This window comes from Pezoporus flaviventris, unplaced genomic scaffold (genome assembly GCF_033815535.1).
Source record: "Pezoporus flaviventris isolate CSIRO_AGI_PZ_B2104156 unplaced genomic scaffold, CSIRO_AGI_Pfla_v1 ptg000025l, whole genome shotgun sequence".
Taxonomy (NCBI): domain Eukaryota; kingdom Metazoa; phylum Chordata; class Aves; order Psittaciformes; family Psittacidae; genus Pezoporus; species Pezoporus flaviventris.
In genome coordinates, this window is record NW_026892573.1 from 29621931 (window position 1) to 29640985 (window position 19055).

Below are 19055 nucleotides of genomic sequence, written 5' to 3' on the forward strand. Positions count from 1 at the left end.
GGTTGGGGGTTTATACGTCTTTGAATTAGGAAGGCACCCTCCCCAGCTTCCGAGCCCCCTCAGGGCAGCCGCAGCCCCGCAGCCCGTCCCTCCAGCCACCGGTTACCTCGTCCAGGCCACAGCCGCGTCCTCACCCGTCTGAGGGGAAGGGAGGCGGTGGCAGAGGCAGCCCCGGCCCGCCACGGCCGGGCCAATGGCGGCGCCGCCTCCCTCAGAGCGGGGCGGGCCCTGCACCTCCCAGCCCGGGCCGCAGGCGTGTCCGTGCCCCCCGTACCTGAGGGACCGGGCTGGTTGGAGGCTGTCCTCGGTGCAGCGGGAGCCCCCGGGGCGGGTTTAGCGGGCACTTTCTGGGCAGAAGCTCGCAGAAGCCGGCTCACACCGCGGTGTGAAGTCCCTCGTGAAGTCCATATCGGCTTGACTTGCCCCTCTGCCCTGAGGTAAAACAGCCAGTCCTTCACTTTACCTGGTGACAGGCAACCATTTCAAAGAGGTTGTGAACGCACGCCCCTGTTTGCAGTAGAGATACGGGTATTGATAACGGAGGTTTCAGTCATCTGGAACGCCGCTGTAAGCGCTTTTCTGTTTGATTAGTGGCACAAAATACACATGCCGCCATTGCAATGGATGTTTCAGCAGGACCTTCAGCAGCCAAGGCACCAGACTGAAGCCAGAGGAGTCCCTCTGGGAGCACAGTGATGGCACCGACCTCCTGTGATGAGGAAAGCCGGCCTGGTGGTGTGTTTATAGCATCATAGAATCAACCAGGTTGGACAAGACCTCTAAGGTCATAAAGTCCAACCATTACCCAAGCACTGCCAAGGCCACCACTAACCCGTGGTACTGAGGGCCTCATTTACACACTTCCAGGCATGGTGACTCCAGCACTGCCCTGGGCAGCCTGTTCCAATGCCTGAGCACCCTTTGGTGAGGAATTGTTCCTCAGCTCCATCTAAACCTGCCCTGGTGCAGCTTGAGGCCGTTTCCTCTTTCAATCCCTGAATCCTAGATCATAGAGTCATAGAATAGTTAGGGATGGAAAGGACCTTACAATCATCTAGTTCCAAACACCCTGCCACGGGCAGGGTCACCTCGCACTAAACCACGTCACCCAAGACTCTGTCCAACCTGGTCTTGAACACTGCCCCAACTTGGGCAACCCATTCCAGTGCCTCACCACCCTCACAATAAAGAACTTCTTCCTTATATCATAGAATCATAGAATCATAGAATAGTTAGGGTTGGAAAGGACCTTAAGATCATCCAGTTCCAACCCCCCTGCATTGGGCAGGGACACCTCACACTAAACAACGTCACCCAAGGCTCTGTCCAAACTAGACTTGAACACCGCCAGGGATGGAGCATTCACAACCTCCCTGGGCAACCCATTCCAGTGCCTCACCACCCTAACAGGAAAGAATTTCCTTCTTATATCCAACCCAAACTTCCCCTGTTTAAGTTTTAACCCGTTACCCCTTGTCCTGTCACTACAGTCTCTAATGAAGAGTCCCTCTCCAGCATCCCTATAGGCCCCCTTCAGATACTGGAAGGCTGCTATGAGGTCTCCTAAATCATCAGTACGGGCTTCCTGCTAACCATAAATTCTTTTGTTTCCCCTCCTACTCAAACTTGGACATGGTGAAGCAAATTATTGCTTTTTAGAGAAAAATTAGTAAACATGGTGTTGGTATAAAGGTGTGGTAAATTATGTGTCTTTTCAATTTCATGTAGTTCATATGTGGCCCTTCCTGATGACAAATCAGCGACTGGATCATGCTTTTTGCGGTAAAATTCTGGCTCAACCAGCCTTTAATAAGGCTTCCACTCAGTTTACAAGGATCAAAGTGAAACGGAGACCTTGTGAAAGCTTAAAACTTGGTTTCTCCCTGCAATAATCTTCATTCAAGCGTCTCTCATCCACAGATCCTGTTTATTCATCCTAATGCAGCATGCTAAGCTGTATGTGTTCAAACCCACACCAAACTCCTGTTCAGTGCAGAACAAGAAACACCATTTCGTACATTAATTAGAAGTGGGGTCCTTTTTGCCATTCTTGGTCCATGGCATGGAACATATTTTCCTGTTGTGTTAAATATCTCTTTTCTTCCCCACCCGCCCACCCCCAGCAGTCCCAAAGAAGAAAGAAGACAGCGGTAAAACAGCCTTTTTACACCAGACACACTGTATTAGCTGGTATGCTTGGCCCCTGCCGGATGGAAATGGAACTGATGTTCTGTTTTGTCCAAACCCTTTAAATAAGAACTTCGGACCCAAGCATAGAGAAAAGCAGGTTCTTGCTGCTAGGAAGCTCCAGATGGCAAAAGCCTCAAGCACTGACACAAGTGTCAGCTGTAGAACTGTGTACAGGGTGTGTGCTGTGTCTGTTAGAATGTGTTCTCTCCTATAATATTCATTTTAGTGATTTGTTCTTGAGATGGATTCAGATGAAATCTGTGGGATTACATACACGAGGGCTGTCCCAGGTCAGACTGACCGCCAGTTCATCACTTGAGTGTTTGCAGCAGAGACTGAAAATGCCTGAAAGATGTGAATGGTGAGGACTCATACTGGTTTGTCACTTCATACAAAGAGTCTGCAACCAGTTCACAGCCTGTCCCCATGGTTGCTCTGCACTAGTGTATTAAATCTGGAGAATCTAACTCGGATGCCACTGATTCAGCCTGGAGAAGAGAAGGCTCCTTAAGGGGAGACTTTAGAACAGCCTTCAAATACATAAGGGGGGCTTACAAGTAAGCAGTAGAGGGCCTGTAGGGATAGGACAAGGGGGATGTCTTTAAACTGACAGAGGGGCAATTTATATGAGCTCTTAGGCAGAAGCTCTTCCCTGTGAGGGTGCTGAGGCGCTGGCACAGGGTGCCCAGAGAAGCTGTGGCTGCCCCATCCCTGGCAGTGTTCAAGGCCAGGTTGGACACAGGGGCTTGGAGCAAGCTGCTCTAGTGGAAGGTGTCCCTGCCCGTGGCAGGGTGTTGGAACTGGATGAGCTTTAAGGTCCCTTCCAACCCAAATCATTCTGTGATTCTACGATTCCATTACTGTACTGATATTTTCCTGGCTGGTGTCTTTGACCACATCACCTCTTGCTTTAGATCCACTGTTTGTCTCCTGGGCCTCAAGCTCTTTTCTTCCCCTGTAGACCCCTCTGCACTGTTAGGTTAAGTGATAAAAGGCTCTTTTCCATACACACAAAGGAAGGCTGAGGAACAACTGTATGCGGAGAAGTCTCAGCATCACCCTGCCTGTCTGCTCCCAAGCCCATCACAGGATCTCTCAGCCCAGTAAAGGTTCATCCTCACACACACAAATGAGCACAGATGCACAAGGGCATGTCAGGGAGCCCAAATACCCTCTTTGAAGGCGCCACCATTCCCAGGACTGTCCCAAAGGACCTTCATCAGCTTACAGGCTTGGGGGGATCGCTGGCTGTGGGGTGGAACACATGGTGGGGTGCAAGGGAAGAGGATTTTCAGATTACACAAGAGCTGCTATGGGATACTCAGGAAACGAGCTAACGGTGGGGAAAAAGGAGCCCCAGGACCCGCACCACAGCTCTGTCCCCTGGGCTGCCCGCGCTCTCCTCGCTGAGCCGCGCTCTTTACGCGGGCCTTTCCCCGGCGGCAGATCCCGCGCGGCCCGCCAGAGGGCGCTGCTGCACCGCGGAACGCGCCTATGGGCGGGGCGAGGCTCCCGGTTGCCTTGGCGACCGGCGGCTGTTGGCGCCGCTGCGGGCGGAGCGCGGCGGGGCCTGGCTGAGTGCGGGCCGGGCACCGGTAGCGGCGGAGCCTCGAGGGGAGCGGGACAGCGTGTGGGTGCTGTCGGGGTACGGGTGGGACCCGGGGACGAGGGGCGGTGTAGCCTCGGAGGGACCGGGAGTAGGGACAGCGTAACGTGCGGTGGTGACAATTTAGGCCTTGGGGTGCTGAGGGCCATGAAGGAGACTTGGATGTGAGTGGTGGTAGGGTGAGGGGAGACACTCCAGAGCTTGACTGTGTAGGGAATTATTTGGACGTGGGTGCTCAGAGTGTCAGGGGATAGCACAGGACGGCGGCTTGGGTATAAGGTGACAGCGGCAGCGGGGTCTGGTGGCTGCGGACAGGGAGGCTCTGGCCACTGTGAAGTTTTTGGTCACTGGCGATGAAGGGGCAGTGGGGAATGCAAGGGACATGCAGGAAGGATTGCGTAGGAAGGGATTGAGGGCAGAGGGAATCATTAGCCTCCTCTGAAGACCAGGAAGGGGTTATGGTGTGGCTGCAGGGTGCTGAGGTAATTACTGATGGGCACTGAGGGAGTGGAGGCTACTTGAGTGGCAGCTGCTTGAGATACAAGGGAGTAATGTGAGTGTATGTGGGATCTCCTTGCTGCTTCTAAGGATGTCCTGGCAGTGCAGTTATCAGTTGTGAAGGTGCTGGTAGTGATAATGGGGATCTGTCATAACCTATTTGGGAGAAGAAATAGATCTTGTGCTCTGCCAATGGTTTAAATCTGCAGACAATGCTCAGTCCCCCCAAAAAAACATTCCCTTCTCTCATATGTATTTTTGGTGTCTTGCAAAATCCAGCAAATCTGTTATTAGAGTATGGTTTTGTTGCCTTGTACAGCTTGGAGGCTTTCTTGTTGCTCCCTGTACAGGAAGAATTTAATAAATACATCACTGGAGCTCATCTGGGGCTGGAGTGCCAAGAAAAACCCAAAACCTTTTCAAAGTACTGCTGCTCAGACTGATTCAGTTAGTGCCCAGCTTTAGGGGGGAGATTTGATTATCCATTTACTGTAAGGGACAGAAAAAATCGTTATTAATAACAACAATAATTCTTCAGAGATTGCTGTACTGATCTTACATTTCTGAGGAAAATCAGTAAAGTAAATGCTCAAGTGAATCAATACCAGTCCAGTTAATTCTGTGCTGAAGAATGACAGATTTATTGTTATACTTAAAGAATGCATCCTGCACTTGTGCATTTGGGCTGGGAATTTTAAGGGGATTTGTGGAAGCCAAGTACCAAAATTCCTTTAGCAAACAGCCTGTACCAAAATTCTGAGTTATTTTTCTTAATTTACTTGGCCTCCTTTTAACATCTCAATCTTACAACAGTTGTGTGTTTAGGATGTTTAAAAGTTCCATGAAAAATATCATATTGAATTGGTATCTGCAAAGGTTGTGTATAAATATTAAGGACTTAACATGGCTTCAGGCTCAAGTGGATGCTCAGGTAGGAAAGGATTTGTTCTTGGATTGGTAAATGTCAGGTTTACTAAGTCACTTGGTGATGGTATTGAAGTTTCACAGTAAAAACATTTTACTAACGTGTAGCAACTATTAAAACTTTGACCTGGGATGTTTCAGAAGTTCAAGGTATTGCTGGTGGGAGTCAGAAGTTTCCAGATTTCTGCAAATGGAATTAGCGGTATTGGTGACATAAATATGCAGGGGGTACAAAGACAGTGATTAATAGCTCTAGGCAATTATCCCTGAGTGTGAACTTCTCTTCAGCAGGAGAACAGGTAAAATCTGCACAAGCAGGTTTCCAGCAGAGTGGGAGTAAAATTCTTCTGGATAAAACATCACAAGAAAGATATTCCAAGGTGTGAGGAGCTGCATGCAGATATAGACTCCAAGGTATGTTTACCCTTTCTTTCACTTCCCTTGCAGAGCTGCCTCACAGTGAGCATTCCTCTTACACACCTTTCTGTGCCACACAGCTTACTGCCCTCAGCCCCCTCACTTGTTTCAGCAGCAGGCATCAACTGCTCATCTAGGGTAGGAAGTTATTTTGGATACAGAAAGCCGACCTTGCCTTGCTTCAGGGCCAGCCTATGGATTAGAGTGCATCTGTCAATAGTCACTTTAACTTCATTCCCTTGATTTTACATCGATTTGGCAAGCTTGTTATGTGGCTTTCCATGGATTTTTTTTTCTGTTTCCTTGGGCTCATTTAAATTGGAAAAGTATCCAGCCTGCTGTATTTAGTCACAGTTACTACTTTAGTTACTAGTTATTCTATTAGTTGTTTTCAATTTTAGCTATTAGAGTGATAACTGTTAGAAAGCAGAATTTGAAGGCAGAAAAGTAGTTTAATATGAAAACAGGTTACGTAAAATGTTTATATTCATTCAGTAATAAAACCTCCCATGTTACATGAACTAATCTGGTTCTGGCATTTGATCACATGACCACTAAAAGTGAGTAATCTTCATAAATGCCCTTTTTTTGGTGACTTTTATTTTATATAATATATGCTACGAGTTCCATTACAGAACTGTTCATTGTCAGTGGAATCCTGAGGTTGGCAGTTGTGACAACATGCCCAGGGAATACTGCTGACATGCACAGCCCTTCAGAGAGCGGTTTTGTTCCAGCTCTGACAATGAAAACTGAGTTGCAGTGAAAGGCAAATATTCATAGTGCTAGGAGAACAGAAGGAGAGGGAAAGAGATGCATATTAACAAGGGTACTCGATAAAAGAAGCCTAATAAAGAAACACAGACAAAGGACTGGAAAAGGAACAACTGCTTGTTTGATTTGCAAGAATGTAAAACCTAGTAACTACTGGCAGAGGCCACTGTTCTCCAATTCAGGGCAACACTTCAGGATGTCATAAAACCGAGGGCCCGAGTGCTATCCTGGGCAGGATTATTGCTGTCAAAAAGCCCCTCTCTTGTTTTGTTTATTTCAGAACAGTTAGGAACTTGTCACAAGTGAAAAAGTCTGGTGAACATATGACATTTTAGAAATCATTAATTTCTCTTTATTTTTCCTTCTTTTCTGCTTGCGCTTACCTCCCTTTTAGGTCTAACTTCTAGCACAAGTGAACCAAAAAGCATGGAAGAAAAGAAGAAAGAGGAGAAACCAGAAGAGCAATTTACAGACCCTGAATCAGCTGTCCCAGAATCCTTACTAGAGTTTCAGTAAGAATTAAGATTTTTTTTTTTTTAAGATATTTAACTTTTCATTAATATAGAATATGTGAATGGATAAAGCAGATAACAAAGACAACTTTTCCAGTTCAGAGCCTGAGCTGACTGACTATATTTTTCTTTCTTTCTTCCTCTCTCTTCTCTTTCCCTCTTGCTCTCTGTCCTCACCTCTATAATTTGTAACTTCTCTGTAACACTTGACTGAACAAGCAGCATAATCATAGCATCATAGAATGGCTTGGGGTGGAAAGGACCTTAAAGTTCACCCAATTCCAACCCCCTGCCACAGGCAGGGACACCTTCCACTAGACCAGGTTGCTCCAAGCCCTGTCCAACACTGCCTTGAACACTTTCAGGGATCATACAAGTGAATCTGTCACATTCTGCTTTAGGAATTATCAAGTGTGTATATTTATTTAACTTTCATTCCTGCTTTTTCTTCTGTATATTGAAGCATGGATTCTGTAGGGAGTTTGTTATTTTGCAATTCCATTACAGACTACTGTTGCAGGATTGGTTAGGAACAATAGTCCCATGAATTACTTTCCTTAGTAACATCCTATTGATGACTGGCAAAATTGTGGTAGTGGAGTGTTGCTTCTGGATGTTTCAATCATCTAGATGGAATCTGCTACACAGAGTTGAGAAAAACAGTATCATCAGTCTAACTGGTTTGTAGCTTTCACCTGAGAAATAACATAGCACTATAATCTAAAGAGGAAAGCTCCAATATGTATCAGAGAAAATAGCAAATTGTACTCATATAATTTTTCTTACATTAACCAGGTGATGGATACAGACTGTCACTTCATGGAAAATATTAACGTTGCAGAAATGAAGACCATAGCAGTATTCTAGCTACAGAAATGGTTTAAAATGGCAGGTCATTTAGGAGGTAACACTGTGTGGCCAAGCTGTCACCTCTGCCTAATGAGTGATAGATTTTTGCTGTAGCCATATCCACATATCTCTGCTCTAGTGTCTCTAACTAATATCCTTGTACTTATTGGAAAACCTGAAGGATACCGTGGAACTTATTGGCACTGGAGGATGCAAATCTAGTAACCTTCAATGACTGAGTGATTCAAACTTAGCCAAGAAAAAAATATCTTCTTTAAAAATAACTTCATACAATAGGGAGGGGTCAAAAACCAAAACCCCAAAACAAAACTACAAGGAAAAATAGCTGTTGAAACAGTAAAAGATACTGTGATAACTGTAATATTTGCTCTATTGTGCCATTTGGTGAATGAATTCTGGGATTAGAGGGAAAGATTATAGAGAATTTTGCAAATAGACACCGTTTGCAAACCAGTGTTTCTCATTCTAGAAGAGAGAATACAAAAAAAATGCTTATTTTACAGCTGTGGCAAAGAGGATGACAGGTAGTCTATGAACATTGTGAAAGCAGCAAGCTAGTTCTCTGACAAAAATGTATAAACATACTCAGAGGATACTACTCAGGCTGCAGTCCCTATTCCCTTAGTGCTTCTTAAAGGCTGACAATTTCTTAGTGTACAAATGCAGGTTATGAAGCTCAACAAGCCACATTTCCAGAAGAATTGAATCCCATTGAATTCTCCAGTTTGGGATTCAGCTGAGCTGTGTCTGACTGAGTTGCCTCTGTAGCAGAGAAGTAAATATTTCTGGAGCACAAACCATCTTGTCCTGAAAGAGACCTCTGTGATAGGTCAGCTAAACTGCACCCAGAGAGAAGAAACCAGCTTAATCCTCTCTAGCGGTTACAAAGGAACAGAATAATCAGGGATTCTGTTTCTATGAAGGTCTAGATGTATATGGGAAATAATTTCTTTATGTGTAGTAAGCAGACAGTGGTATCTACCCAGGTGAGTCGCAATATGATACACAAACATTTCAGTTGTATTTACATCTAACCTAGTTTAAATAACATTCCTCTCCTGTTTTTATAAGGATGTCTCTTTACTCTTTTTCTGCAGAATTGAGGCAAAAGAAGAAGCAATTGATAAGGTTTTGCTTGCTTTGAAACAACTGGAAGAAAAGAACAAAGAATATTACGAAAGAGTAAGTGGCCATGCATCCTTCTCCCAGCGCATTTTATATGTGGTATTTTAACTCACAGATTCAATTTTATTCTTTTAAGCCTAATACTACATTGACTAAAATTAGCCCTCACAGTGAATTTCTTACAGTCAATGAAACTAGAGTTAGGAAGTGCTGAAAGTTAAAGTGTTATCTGAATTAAATGCGACATAAAGCATAAATGTCCTAAATATGCAAAAAAGGAGCTGCAGGAGTAGAGCATTGCAGAATAGGGCACAGCACTCAGGTAAAGTGAGTTCAGTGAAGGTGTTCTCCAATCTAGATTTAAATTAGATATAAGGAAGTAGTTCTTCCCTGTGAGGGTGGTGAGGTGCTGCACAGGGTGCCCAGAGGAGCTGTGGCTGCCCCATCTCTGACAGTGTTCAAGGCCAGGTTGGATGGGGCTTGGAGAACCTGCTGTAGTGGAAGGTGTCCCTGCTTGTGGCAGAGGACTGGAACTAGATGAGCTTTAAGGTCCTTCCCAGCCCAAACTGTTCTGTGATTCTATGATTCTATCAATGCATGTGAGATCCTCAGTAACTACTTAAGTATTTAATCTTACTCTGCAGCAAACACAGGTCAGCAGCCCCCTTTCAGTAGGTCACTGTGCAGCAGTATCTTCAGATGTGCCTTTTTAAACAATACTGCAATATTTCAGCATACAAAGAATAAACAGTATTAACTTCATTTCTGTCAGTAGTATCAGCAGATCTAACCAAGTATTGAGATTTGCTGACCTTTGATTCATTTCTGAGGTCATGGAATTGCACAGGTTTCTATGAGAGCTTACTGATTCTTGCAAACTTAGTTACAGTGAAAACTGAGCAAAAGAGTGAGTATCATGCAGTTGTCGAGGTGCAGTTTTTGGCACTGCTTGGTGAAGACTCACTTTCCTGTGGATTAAGATTTGGTTTGGGTCAATTTTAGAACAAGGTTATGTGACTATTGGTGGCACCTGAGTGACACTTTAAAGAACTGTATATATGAACTGTATATAAAGAACTTTAAATAAAGAACCATAATATGGCATCTGATGACTGAGACAGTGGATTTTGAAAGTAGATATATAGTTACCTAATGAAATAAATAGCTCAAAAATCCTTAAACTGGATTATGTGATTGAACACTGTTGCAGGCTGCACCACTTCCTATAGCAAGAAAAATGTCTCTTTAGCCCTCCTATGCTGATACTTGCCCTGTATCTGTTCAGATCTCTGTTTAGTTTTCCTTGGTGTTACTTTCTGTCTTGAAGCATGGATGGTGTTTCATTTGTGGCCTTAACTATCAGTGGAAGTATCATTTGGCTCTTCTCCCTGCAGACATCTGAAGTCTCTTATGGTTCTTCCCCCAGTTTGCTGCTAGTTCATGGTCTCACAAGGACTCCTTCGTATTCTAGGTTGTGCAAGGTACTTCAGGGCATACTTGAAGTACTATTTGCTTAATTTACCTATGTTTTGACAGTTCTTTGAGCTCCATCCTTTATTTCCTTAGTGATATTGTGTGGTTTAGAGTTCATCCATCCAGAAGTGACGAATGCTTGAGACTGTGTACTGAACAGTCACTGTTACAGTTATGGTATCCTTTGAGAGCAAACATATTTGAAATTACTGACCATGTAACTTGAGTGCCCCTTGAGAGGGCCAGGGTAAGGGGTTATAATCACAGTTGTGGAATCAGTCAGTATAATTAATTTCAGCTCTTTGCAAGACTCTCTACTATGGGTATATGAAAGTGACCTGCTTGACTGATGACATTTCTACCTGAAGTTGGTACATTCTCATCAAGAATGAATGTGAAGTAAATAACTCCTACAAATAAATAGTTATTAAGCTGACCCACAGGAGTTCTACAAGGGTACCAGAAAGAATCTATGACTATTGATGTTCTGCACCAAGTCCAGCAGTCATTTGTCTCTCATTTCCTTGTAATAGTCTTCAAGACTGAGGAAAATTCTGAGACTTGCACACTCTTCCTTCTGCTCCACCCTTTTTGAATATAGGATCATAGAACAGTTAGGATTGGAAAGGACTTTGAGATCATCCAGTTCCAACCTCCCTGCCATGGGCAGGGACAACTTGCACTAGACCATGTCACCCAAGACTCCATCCAACCTGGCCTTGAACACTGCCAGGGATGGAGCATTTACCAGTTTTCTGGGCAACCCATTCCAGTGCCTCACCATCCTCACAGTAAAGAACTTCTTTCTTATATCTAACCTAAACTTCCCCTGCTTAAGTTTGAACCCATCAGCCCTTGTACTATCACTACGTTCCCTTAATGAAGAGTCCCTCCCCAGCATCCTTGTAGGACCAAGATGAGGAGATACTTAGCCGAGTGGTTTTGCAGTGCATCCTGGCACTGGGTCAGATTTTACTTTTCTTCACTACTTACACTTGTCACTTTGAAAACCAATTTGAAACTGGTTTTATATATGCTTTTTCTTCTGCTCTTTCATAGCATGAGCTGCTGAAGAAGGAACTTCAAGCACGCATCAGGCGCTTACTGGAGCAAATAGACGAAGAGCAGAAAGAACGAGATAAGGAGGTTGTAACTAGGGATGATGTGGAGAAGTCGCTGATAGCAACATGGCAGTATGTTAAGGACAAAGAACAACTTCTGGAAGGTGTGCTGTGAGTTGTGGAAGTTGCAGTTGACACCCTTGGGATTTAGTACTTCTTTTTGTATTTTAAATCAAGATTCAAGTTCCTTGTTGAAGCATAGAGCTTTTTGCCCCCAAATTAAGCTCTCTCAATGTGATATGAGACTGTAGAGAGTTTGTAAGTAAATCTGTTCTTTCCAAGTGATGTAGACCACTGTGCAAGTGCAGTGGCAAGTTATGAAAACCCAATGGCTCCAATGGAAGATTATGAGGGCAGCAAAAATTACCAGTTTTTATTGTTTAGAGCCCTGGCTATCATCCCTGTGATTCTCTGTGGGGCACACATGTGCATTTGGTTACATTTCATTGAGAACTGTTGGTTCTCCTTGGCAGAAGATCAAGCTGTTTTCAGCAATGATGGTGGCCCTTGATACTGCATGAGGCCATCGTGTTGTAATGTATTGTGGGGTAGAAGAAGCACTCTTCTTTCTCCAATCCCACTGAAAGTGCCTTTATTAAAGATTTTGATGAAGTAAGATTTACGAACTATCAGTTCAAGAAGCTGGTAATGAACCTGCCTTTTGTTATTCTGATTTTCATAGATCTGCGCTCCCAGATTGAAGAAATCAACCAAAAAATCTCAGTAAAGCAGAGTGAGAAAGATGATTGCTTGGAGTATAAAAATGTAGGAAGTAAAATAGAAGCTAAGAAGATTATGAGTCTGGAAAAAGACATTAAAGAAGTCAAAGATGATTTCCACAGAGCTACAGGTTGGTTTACAGCTGTAAACATTTTTGGTCAGTTACCAGCTGCAAACACTTGCTTTACAGCTGGTGTAAAGCAAATCTTAGAGGCTTTTTGTATATTACTTGTCCAAATCAATTAAATTATATATATAATTTGGGGTCATATTCTGATAATTTCTGTGAAGTTTTCCAAGACAGTGTACCTGAGGAGGGCTGCATAATTGTATAAAATGGAAAGCCTTTCCCTTCCCCTTTACATTCCCCTTTCCTTTTCCCTTTCCTTTCCCTTTCCCTTTACTTTCCCTTTTCCTTCTCCTTCCCCTTCCCCTTTCCCTTCCCTTTTCCTTTCCTTGCCTTGCCTTGCCTTGCCCCTTGCCTTGCCCCTTGCCTTTCCCTTTTTCTTTCTGCTTTCTTTTCTCCTTTCTCCTTTCCTCTTTCTCCTTTCCTCTTTCTCCTTTCTTCTTTCTCCTTTCCTCTTTCTCCTTTCCTTTCTCCTTTCCTTTCTCCCTCCCTTTCTCCCTCCCTTCCCTTTCCATTTCTTCCCTCTTCTCTCTTTTTTTTCCTCTTTTTTTATCTATTTCTCTCTTTCTTTCTCCCTCTCTCTCTGTGAAAGTCCCTTTATTAAAGAAACAAAGTCCCAGGAATTATGAACACTTCAAGAAACTGATCAGTTTGTCTCCTGACAACTTCCTTGTCAAATACAGGCAGCCCATTTCTAAAAACTGTTCCTGTGAAGGACAGCGGGTTTCTAAATATAAGTTACATCTATTGAGGTCACCTACACATAGGACTCCCTCAGCAGTCATGCTTGAAAACGTTGACTCTGCTGCTGTTGCTTCTTATCATGCTCCAAGTACTTCACATGTGGAAAACTCTTTTGATGGGAAAGTGCTATGAGCTCGTTCTTGGAAGTCTTTTCAGCTGAGCATGGTTGAAATGCACAAGTAGAGGGAGCTGTTGTGCCAGTGGGCTGAGCTTTGTATAGTCCCATGCATGAGGCCCTGCAAAACTGCCACTACAGACATACACAAATGCTGGGAACTGTTTCAACGCTGACACATCAGTGGAATGAACTTGAGAGCTTATGTATTCTGCTGTTGAGTGCTTCACAAAGGTTTCTTTACTACTGCACTATTTTAAAACCTTTTAAATAGTTTTGCTATTACATATCCCATGCTTCCAACACGACAAGGATGTCTTGGTTTTTCTCCTTTATGGCCCTCTCAGTATGCATAGCCACAGCCAAGCAGCTGGTAGTAACAGGCAGTGACACTGCTCTAAGGGTCTCTGTATATTCTGTGCCAACCATTACCAGGCATCAAGTACTGTGGATAAGAGCCAGATATCTTTTTTGTCTTTTGAAACATATTTGATCCCAGTTAAGACCTGCACTGTGCTTTCTACATCATCAGATAGCTTGTCAGATATCCATGTCTGTATTCAGGAGAGGTTGATATTTTTCATTATGTGTTTTCCATGCTCTGAATCAATCTAAAACTTTTCTATACAGCTGCTGAGCTATGAAATGAAAAAGAGAATGGGCTTTTATATAGAATGCCAGAATGAGCCAATAGGAACATTCTGTCTGACCTGCATGTCACAGGGTTCAATTTGTGGTCGAATGGAAGTGTATTTATAGAAAGACTGTTACAGAGGTACATATAGCAGTTGCCTAGTTAACATACTAAAGAATGATGCTGCCAGTACTGGATGTTAGCAGTCTATTTTACTCAGCTTCCTAAAATCTAACATACAAAGTGTCTGGAGAGTACAGTTTTCCAGCCTATCAAAAAGAAAACAAACCCAAACCCAAAGAGAAATAAATCTAACAAGCTGACAGAGTGATGCAGCAGCAAACTGGGCTTGTTCACTCCCTAAATGTGTAACAGGTTTATGGAATAAAATAAGCATAAGTGAAGAGGTTTCTATCTCTGTAGGGCTTGATGTTGGCACAGTTCATGTGGTCTGGTGATGACAGTTTAAATAAAATTGCTGGAGGGGAGAAGAAACGAAAAAGTGCCCTACACTTACGTGAGGTGTGGGGAGAACAGTGTTGCTGTGAGAATTAAGGCAAATAGCCTCCTTAAAAGCAGTAAGTATATGTGAAGAGTTCCTCCTTTTCTGCATTCTCCCAGCATAGCTCAGGTTGTTTAGCTGTGTGAAAGAATGAAAAGATGAATTAATAATAGTCTGTAAGTACTTTCATTTCATTCTGCCAAGTCTAGATGGCAGGTTGATTAAGGCAGGCCAGCTTTTACCATGTTAAATTAAGAACTAATGCACAACTAATGCACCTTTCATATTTGACAGCCTTTGACTCCACAGTGGGTCCATGACCATTTACAGCCAAGCCTGCAATAGGCTGTCTGCAACACAAGTGCAGAGCTAGGCTGAATTTCAAGCCTCTGGAACAAGTATGAAGTGCTTTCCTTCAAAGAAAACTACTACAATCTCATTCGCTCCTTCAAAAGGAGAAAACCCAAGCAGCAGGGGGCTGTTTTGCATAGCACAAAAACAACTGAAGGGAAGGATGCAATAATTAAATAGCAAGTGACTAGAGCTGGAAGCTAAACAAATTCAGCCTGGAGAAGGGAAGCTGTGTGGAAACCTCATAGCAGCCTTCCAGTATCTGAAGGGGGCCTACAAGGATGCTGGAGAGGGACTCTTCATCAGGGACTGTAGTGGTAGGACAAGGGGTGATGGGTTCAAACTTAAAACAGGGGAAGTTCAGGTTAGATATAAGGAAGAACTTCTTTACTGTGAGGGTGGTGAGGTGTGGAATGGGTTGCCCAGAGAAGCTGTGGCAGCCTCATCCCTGGCAGTGTTCAAGACAAGGTTGGACAGAGCCTTGGGGGACATTGTCTAGGATGAGGCATCCCTGTCCTTGGCAGGGGATTGGAACTGGATGATCTTAAGGTCCTTTGCAACCCAAACCATTCTATGTTTCTATGTGATGCTGGCTGATAAATTCCAGTTTATCTATTAAATGTCAATTATCTAGTTGTTAGGAGAAATGGATGTCAAATAATGATTTCTGATTTCCTTCTTTTGTTTGTTTTGAAGAATATTACAGAAATGCTTTGAAAGCAATGAAAGAAGAAAATACCAGACTGGTTTTGAAGCACATGGACTTGGTTAAGGAACAGGCCCCTGAGGTATTCCTTCTGCCTTTTTACAAGTGCTAACTGTATCATAGTTAGGATTCATGTACTCTGCATTAATAATTATTTTCACTTGAATTAAGACTTGGAACTTTTTCTAATAACTTGAGAGTAAAATAAATGTACATTTTCTTACCAGACATGACACTGGTTATTGTTATACACACATGTACTTTTGGTTTTACATCAGACTAACAATGAATAGATGTGAGGGCATTTTCCAAGCAAGGTATGGGAAACTGGGGAACCATGCACTGACTTCAATTGCTCAAGAGCAGGTCACTTTTGCTGTGACTTCAAACAACAATTAATACACTAAGAGATTGTCTGCATTGAAATATACATCAATTTGAAAAGTACTTTTAAACTTACTTTAAAACATTTAAAATGTCAAAATAGTGCAGTCTGCAGTAAAATTTAGGTTTATTGACACATATATATATGTGTGTATATATATATATTGAGTCATGTCAGCCAGCTGATTTGCAAAGTATTTATGGTGAGGTCTTCTTACACTCACAAAATGCAGAGTGTACTTCAATACAAATCATTGCTTGGGACCATGAGGTATTTAAATTCCCAGACTTCAGTGCTGGTATATGCAATCATGTGAGAATATAATCCAAAGGTCTGTGTTCATGGTGATCTACAGGAGATTTCCTCTCCCTAGTTGCTCCTTTCCACTTACTGACATCAGTAACTATATCCTTGGCTCATGAGCATGGACCTCTGCATGTTTAAGTCACTTGTCATATATCGGTTCCGATTAATTTGTGGTTTTGCTTGGGTTTTTTAATAGCTAAAGCTTTGATTTCCTGCAAACAGGAATATTTGGGCAGTAATGGGAACATAGCAGAACCTGTTACGTGAAAAGGGAATGTCCTATCTTAGTATGGGAAATTAAAATCTTGGTAAATTACTTGACATATAAACTGCACTAGTCAGGATGATGGAGAAGAAACATGTGGCCCTGGGGACTAAATCCCCTTGCGATCCCTCAGGGGATGCTACAGGCTGTTGTGTGGATGTTTCTTAGTTGTTTCCTGCTAAAGAGCAGAAGGTTCTGTATAGTCTGCAGCACTGTCAAAGTCCAGCTTTCAGATGAGATCTCAAATTGTGTTTCCTCAGAATGCTGTGAGATACTTAGACAAAGACAGCTGCAGAGAAATTGAAGAGAATAGCTGGCTAAAAGAAGAGGTAAGAGCATCACTTGTGTACAGTTGATCACGGTAGTTCAGTTTTGAAGCACCGTAGTCTACAGTCATAACTGGTTCCAGTGATGAGCCTCTGAAGACTTCCAAAGGAAAAGGAGAGCAATTTTCCTGTAATTACTCTGCAGTCCTGAGCAGCAAACAGTGTATGCGGTGAATAAAGGTAAAGATGAACATCTCTGTTCACCAATGAAAGAATCGTTTTCCTGCCCAAGCAGTTAAGTATTTGTATCTACAGAGATAGGAATACTCTGTAGTGTAAAGTCCCAGCCATCTAAGTATTTGGAGAGTGTACATTTGAATTGCATTAAGGTTCTGGGGTGCTGTATTGAAACAAGAAAGCTGGAGAGGGAATTTTTACAAGAGCCTGTAGAGATAGGACAAGGGGGAATGGCTTTAACCTGCCAGAGGGGAGGTCTTGATTAGACATCCAGATGCTCTTCCCTGTGATGTGGTGAGGTGCTGGTACAGGGTGCCCAGAGAAGCTGTGGCTGCCCCATCCCTGGCAGTGTTCAAGGCCAGGTTTGATGGAGCTTGGAGCAACCTGCTCTAGTTGAAGAGGTCCCTGTCTGTGGCAGGGGGTTGGAACTAGATGGTCTTTATGGGTTTTCTCTCCAAGCTCTGATGTGAAAGCAAGAAAGAAAAATGCAGAGCTTCTGTCTACCAGACCTATGTGGCTATATGAGAAGGTTTTGCTCTCAGGGTTGCAAAGCCCAAATGTGTGGCTCTGATTGACAGAGTTGTGCCAGTAAATGGCTCTAATAAAGGGGTGAAAGAACCAGAGATGCCTTCCCTTGCCTGAAAATGTGTCACTCTTTCTCAGCCTGTTATAGCAAAGTATGTGCTATTAAGATAGTCACTGTGAAATCTTTCCACAATGGGTATAGCCTTTCTAAGATGATCCTATTATTTTTGCTTTCATTGTCAAAAGGTTAAGCTGTACCAAAAGGAAGTGAGTGATTTGAAAGCCTCAATTCAACTCCTGGAAGAAGAAAATATCGCTCTAGTGGCAAAACTGGTTGATAGCAGACTTGAGTATCTAGGAGTACCCAGGTAAAATGAAGCCTTGACAGACTCAGAAGTGGTTCATCTTTTTAAAAGATAATGCTGCCTTCAACCTTTAAAGCTATTTGGGTTCTCCTACAGCAAAGCCAAGGTAGTTTTCTAGTTGAGGACAAGCAGGATTTGACTGGGTATGTGTGGGACTTGTTTCTCTAAAGAATGCCTGCGCCATTGTAACCTCCTCAATACCAAAATTCAGGGAAGAAACTGGGTTCTTTAATAATCTCTTAAGACCTAACGACACTTTCTTTTAGTGGGGCTTGGAAATAGTTTCTTTCTATTGTAATTGTCTCGGACCAAGTGCTGAGTAATAGATTTTCCCTTTTCTGTTGGCAAAATGTTTAAGGATATGAAGATTAATATACAAATAAATGCTGTTTTGCAATCTCAAATGAAATAGATGACCTGGTACTGAGTAAGGCAGAGGCTTTGGGATAGGTCTATCTGTAAAGGTGTCTGTAGTATTAGTTTATTTGTATTGAAATGATCTTGTTCCCTAGAGAAATATTAATTTAACCCCAGAATACCAACATGAATGGTATCAAAAGCACAGTGTAACAATGGGAATGATCCAACTCCATTTTCCATTCCCAGCCCAGTGATTTCAGCCATATTGCAGAGAAAGGTTCCAAGTCTTAGGAAGTGACCATTTTTCTCCCCTCTCCAAACTTTGGACTGCTTTTAAGTGACAGCTGCCAGCTGTGGTTTGAATCTTGGACTGACTGGAGACTATAACATTTGTTTTCTTTTAGTCTCATGGACATAGTTGAACTGAAGCACTAAGAATAAGAAAGAGCAGCTTTTTAGCCACTAAGCTACCTGGCTGCCTCCAGTGCATTTTTAAACAGTTGCGCTATTCTGCCTTTGTGGTTAAGCAACAAATGGCTTTGAGATAGGGTGTCCTCCCCCCAAAACATTGCACAGGACAATTCAGAAAGCCAATTCAGGCCTTTAATATGAGTTTTTCTTTATCTTTTAATTCCATAGGCATCTTGCAGCTGGCTTGCCACATGAGTTTCTTAAGGATGGAATGAAAGCAGTAGAGTATAGCAAGTACACAGGTAAAGCACATGCAGCTTCTAAGAACAGACAAGTTACTGAAGATTTATATGCTTTTTATTTATTATCAAACAGATGTTTGACAAGATGAACACTTGGTTTCCCACTTAACTGCAGGCACCACACCAATGATAGACTGTAGTTTGTGTTAAGAAGACAAACCCACAATCTACCTGTAATACAGTCTTAAAATTGAAATTGCTGTTTAAATTGTAGAATCTAGACC

The 19055-nt window shown here is 43.0% G+C and overlaps 2 protein-coding genes across 8 annotated transcripts in view; one reads left to right on the forward strand and one right to left on the reverse strand.

Annotated features, from left to right (window-relative positions):
• The window catches only part of SYTL2 (synaptotagmin like 2), a 54881-nt gene extending 54473 nt beyond the window's left edge, over nucleotides 1–408 (reverse strand). The window contains exon 1 of one of the 4 annotated variants that reach the window (XM_061458014.1): nucleotides 107–408. The gene's annotated coding sequence lies outside the window, so the exon portion shown is untranslated. The remainder of the gene's footprint in view (nucleotides 1–106) is intronic. The other 3 variants (XM_061458012.1, XM_061458013.1, XM_061458015.1) reach the window with 3 other exon arrangements.
• Nucleotides 409–3815: 3407 nt separating this feature from the next.
• CCDC83 (coiled-coil domain containing 83) overlaps nucleotides 3816–19055 on the forward strand; it is a 33170-nt gene continuing 17930 nt past the window's right edge. The window contains exons 1-10 of one of the 4 annotated variants that reach the window (XM_061458029.1): nucleotides 3816–3835; nucleotides 5510–5632; nucleotides 6804–6921; nucleotides 8889–8973; nucleotides 11449–11614; nucleotides 12193–12360; nucleotides 15400–15491; nucleotides 16626–16694; nucleotides 17640–17761; nucleotides 18758–18831. In XM_061458029.1, the coding sequence (XP_061314013.1) occupies nucleotides 6836–6921; nucleotides 8889–8973; nucleotides 11449–11614; nucleotides 12193–12360; nucleotides 15400–15491; nucleotides 16626–16694; nucleotides 17640–17761; nucleotides 18758–18831 (862 nt within the window). In that variant the 5' untranslated portion in view covers nucleotides 3816–3835; nucleotides 5510–5632; nucleotides 6804–6835. Of the gene's footprint in view, nucleotides 3836–4169; nucleotides 5633–5707; nucleotides 5774–6803; nucleotides 6922–8888; nucleotides 8974–11448; nucleotides 11615–12192; nucleotides 12361–15399; nucleotides 15492–16625; nucleotides 16695–17639; nucleotides 17762–18757; nucleotides 18832–19055 lie in introns of those variants that run through there. The other 3 variants (XM_061458030.1, XM_061458032.1, XM_061458031.1) reach the window with 3 other exon arrangements.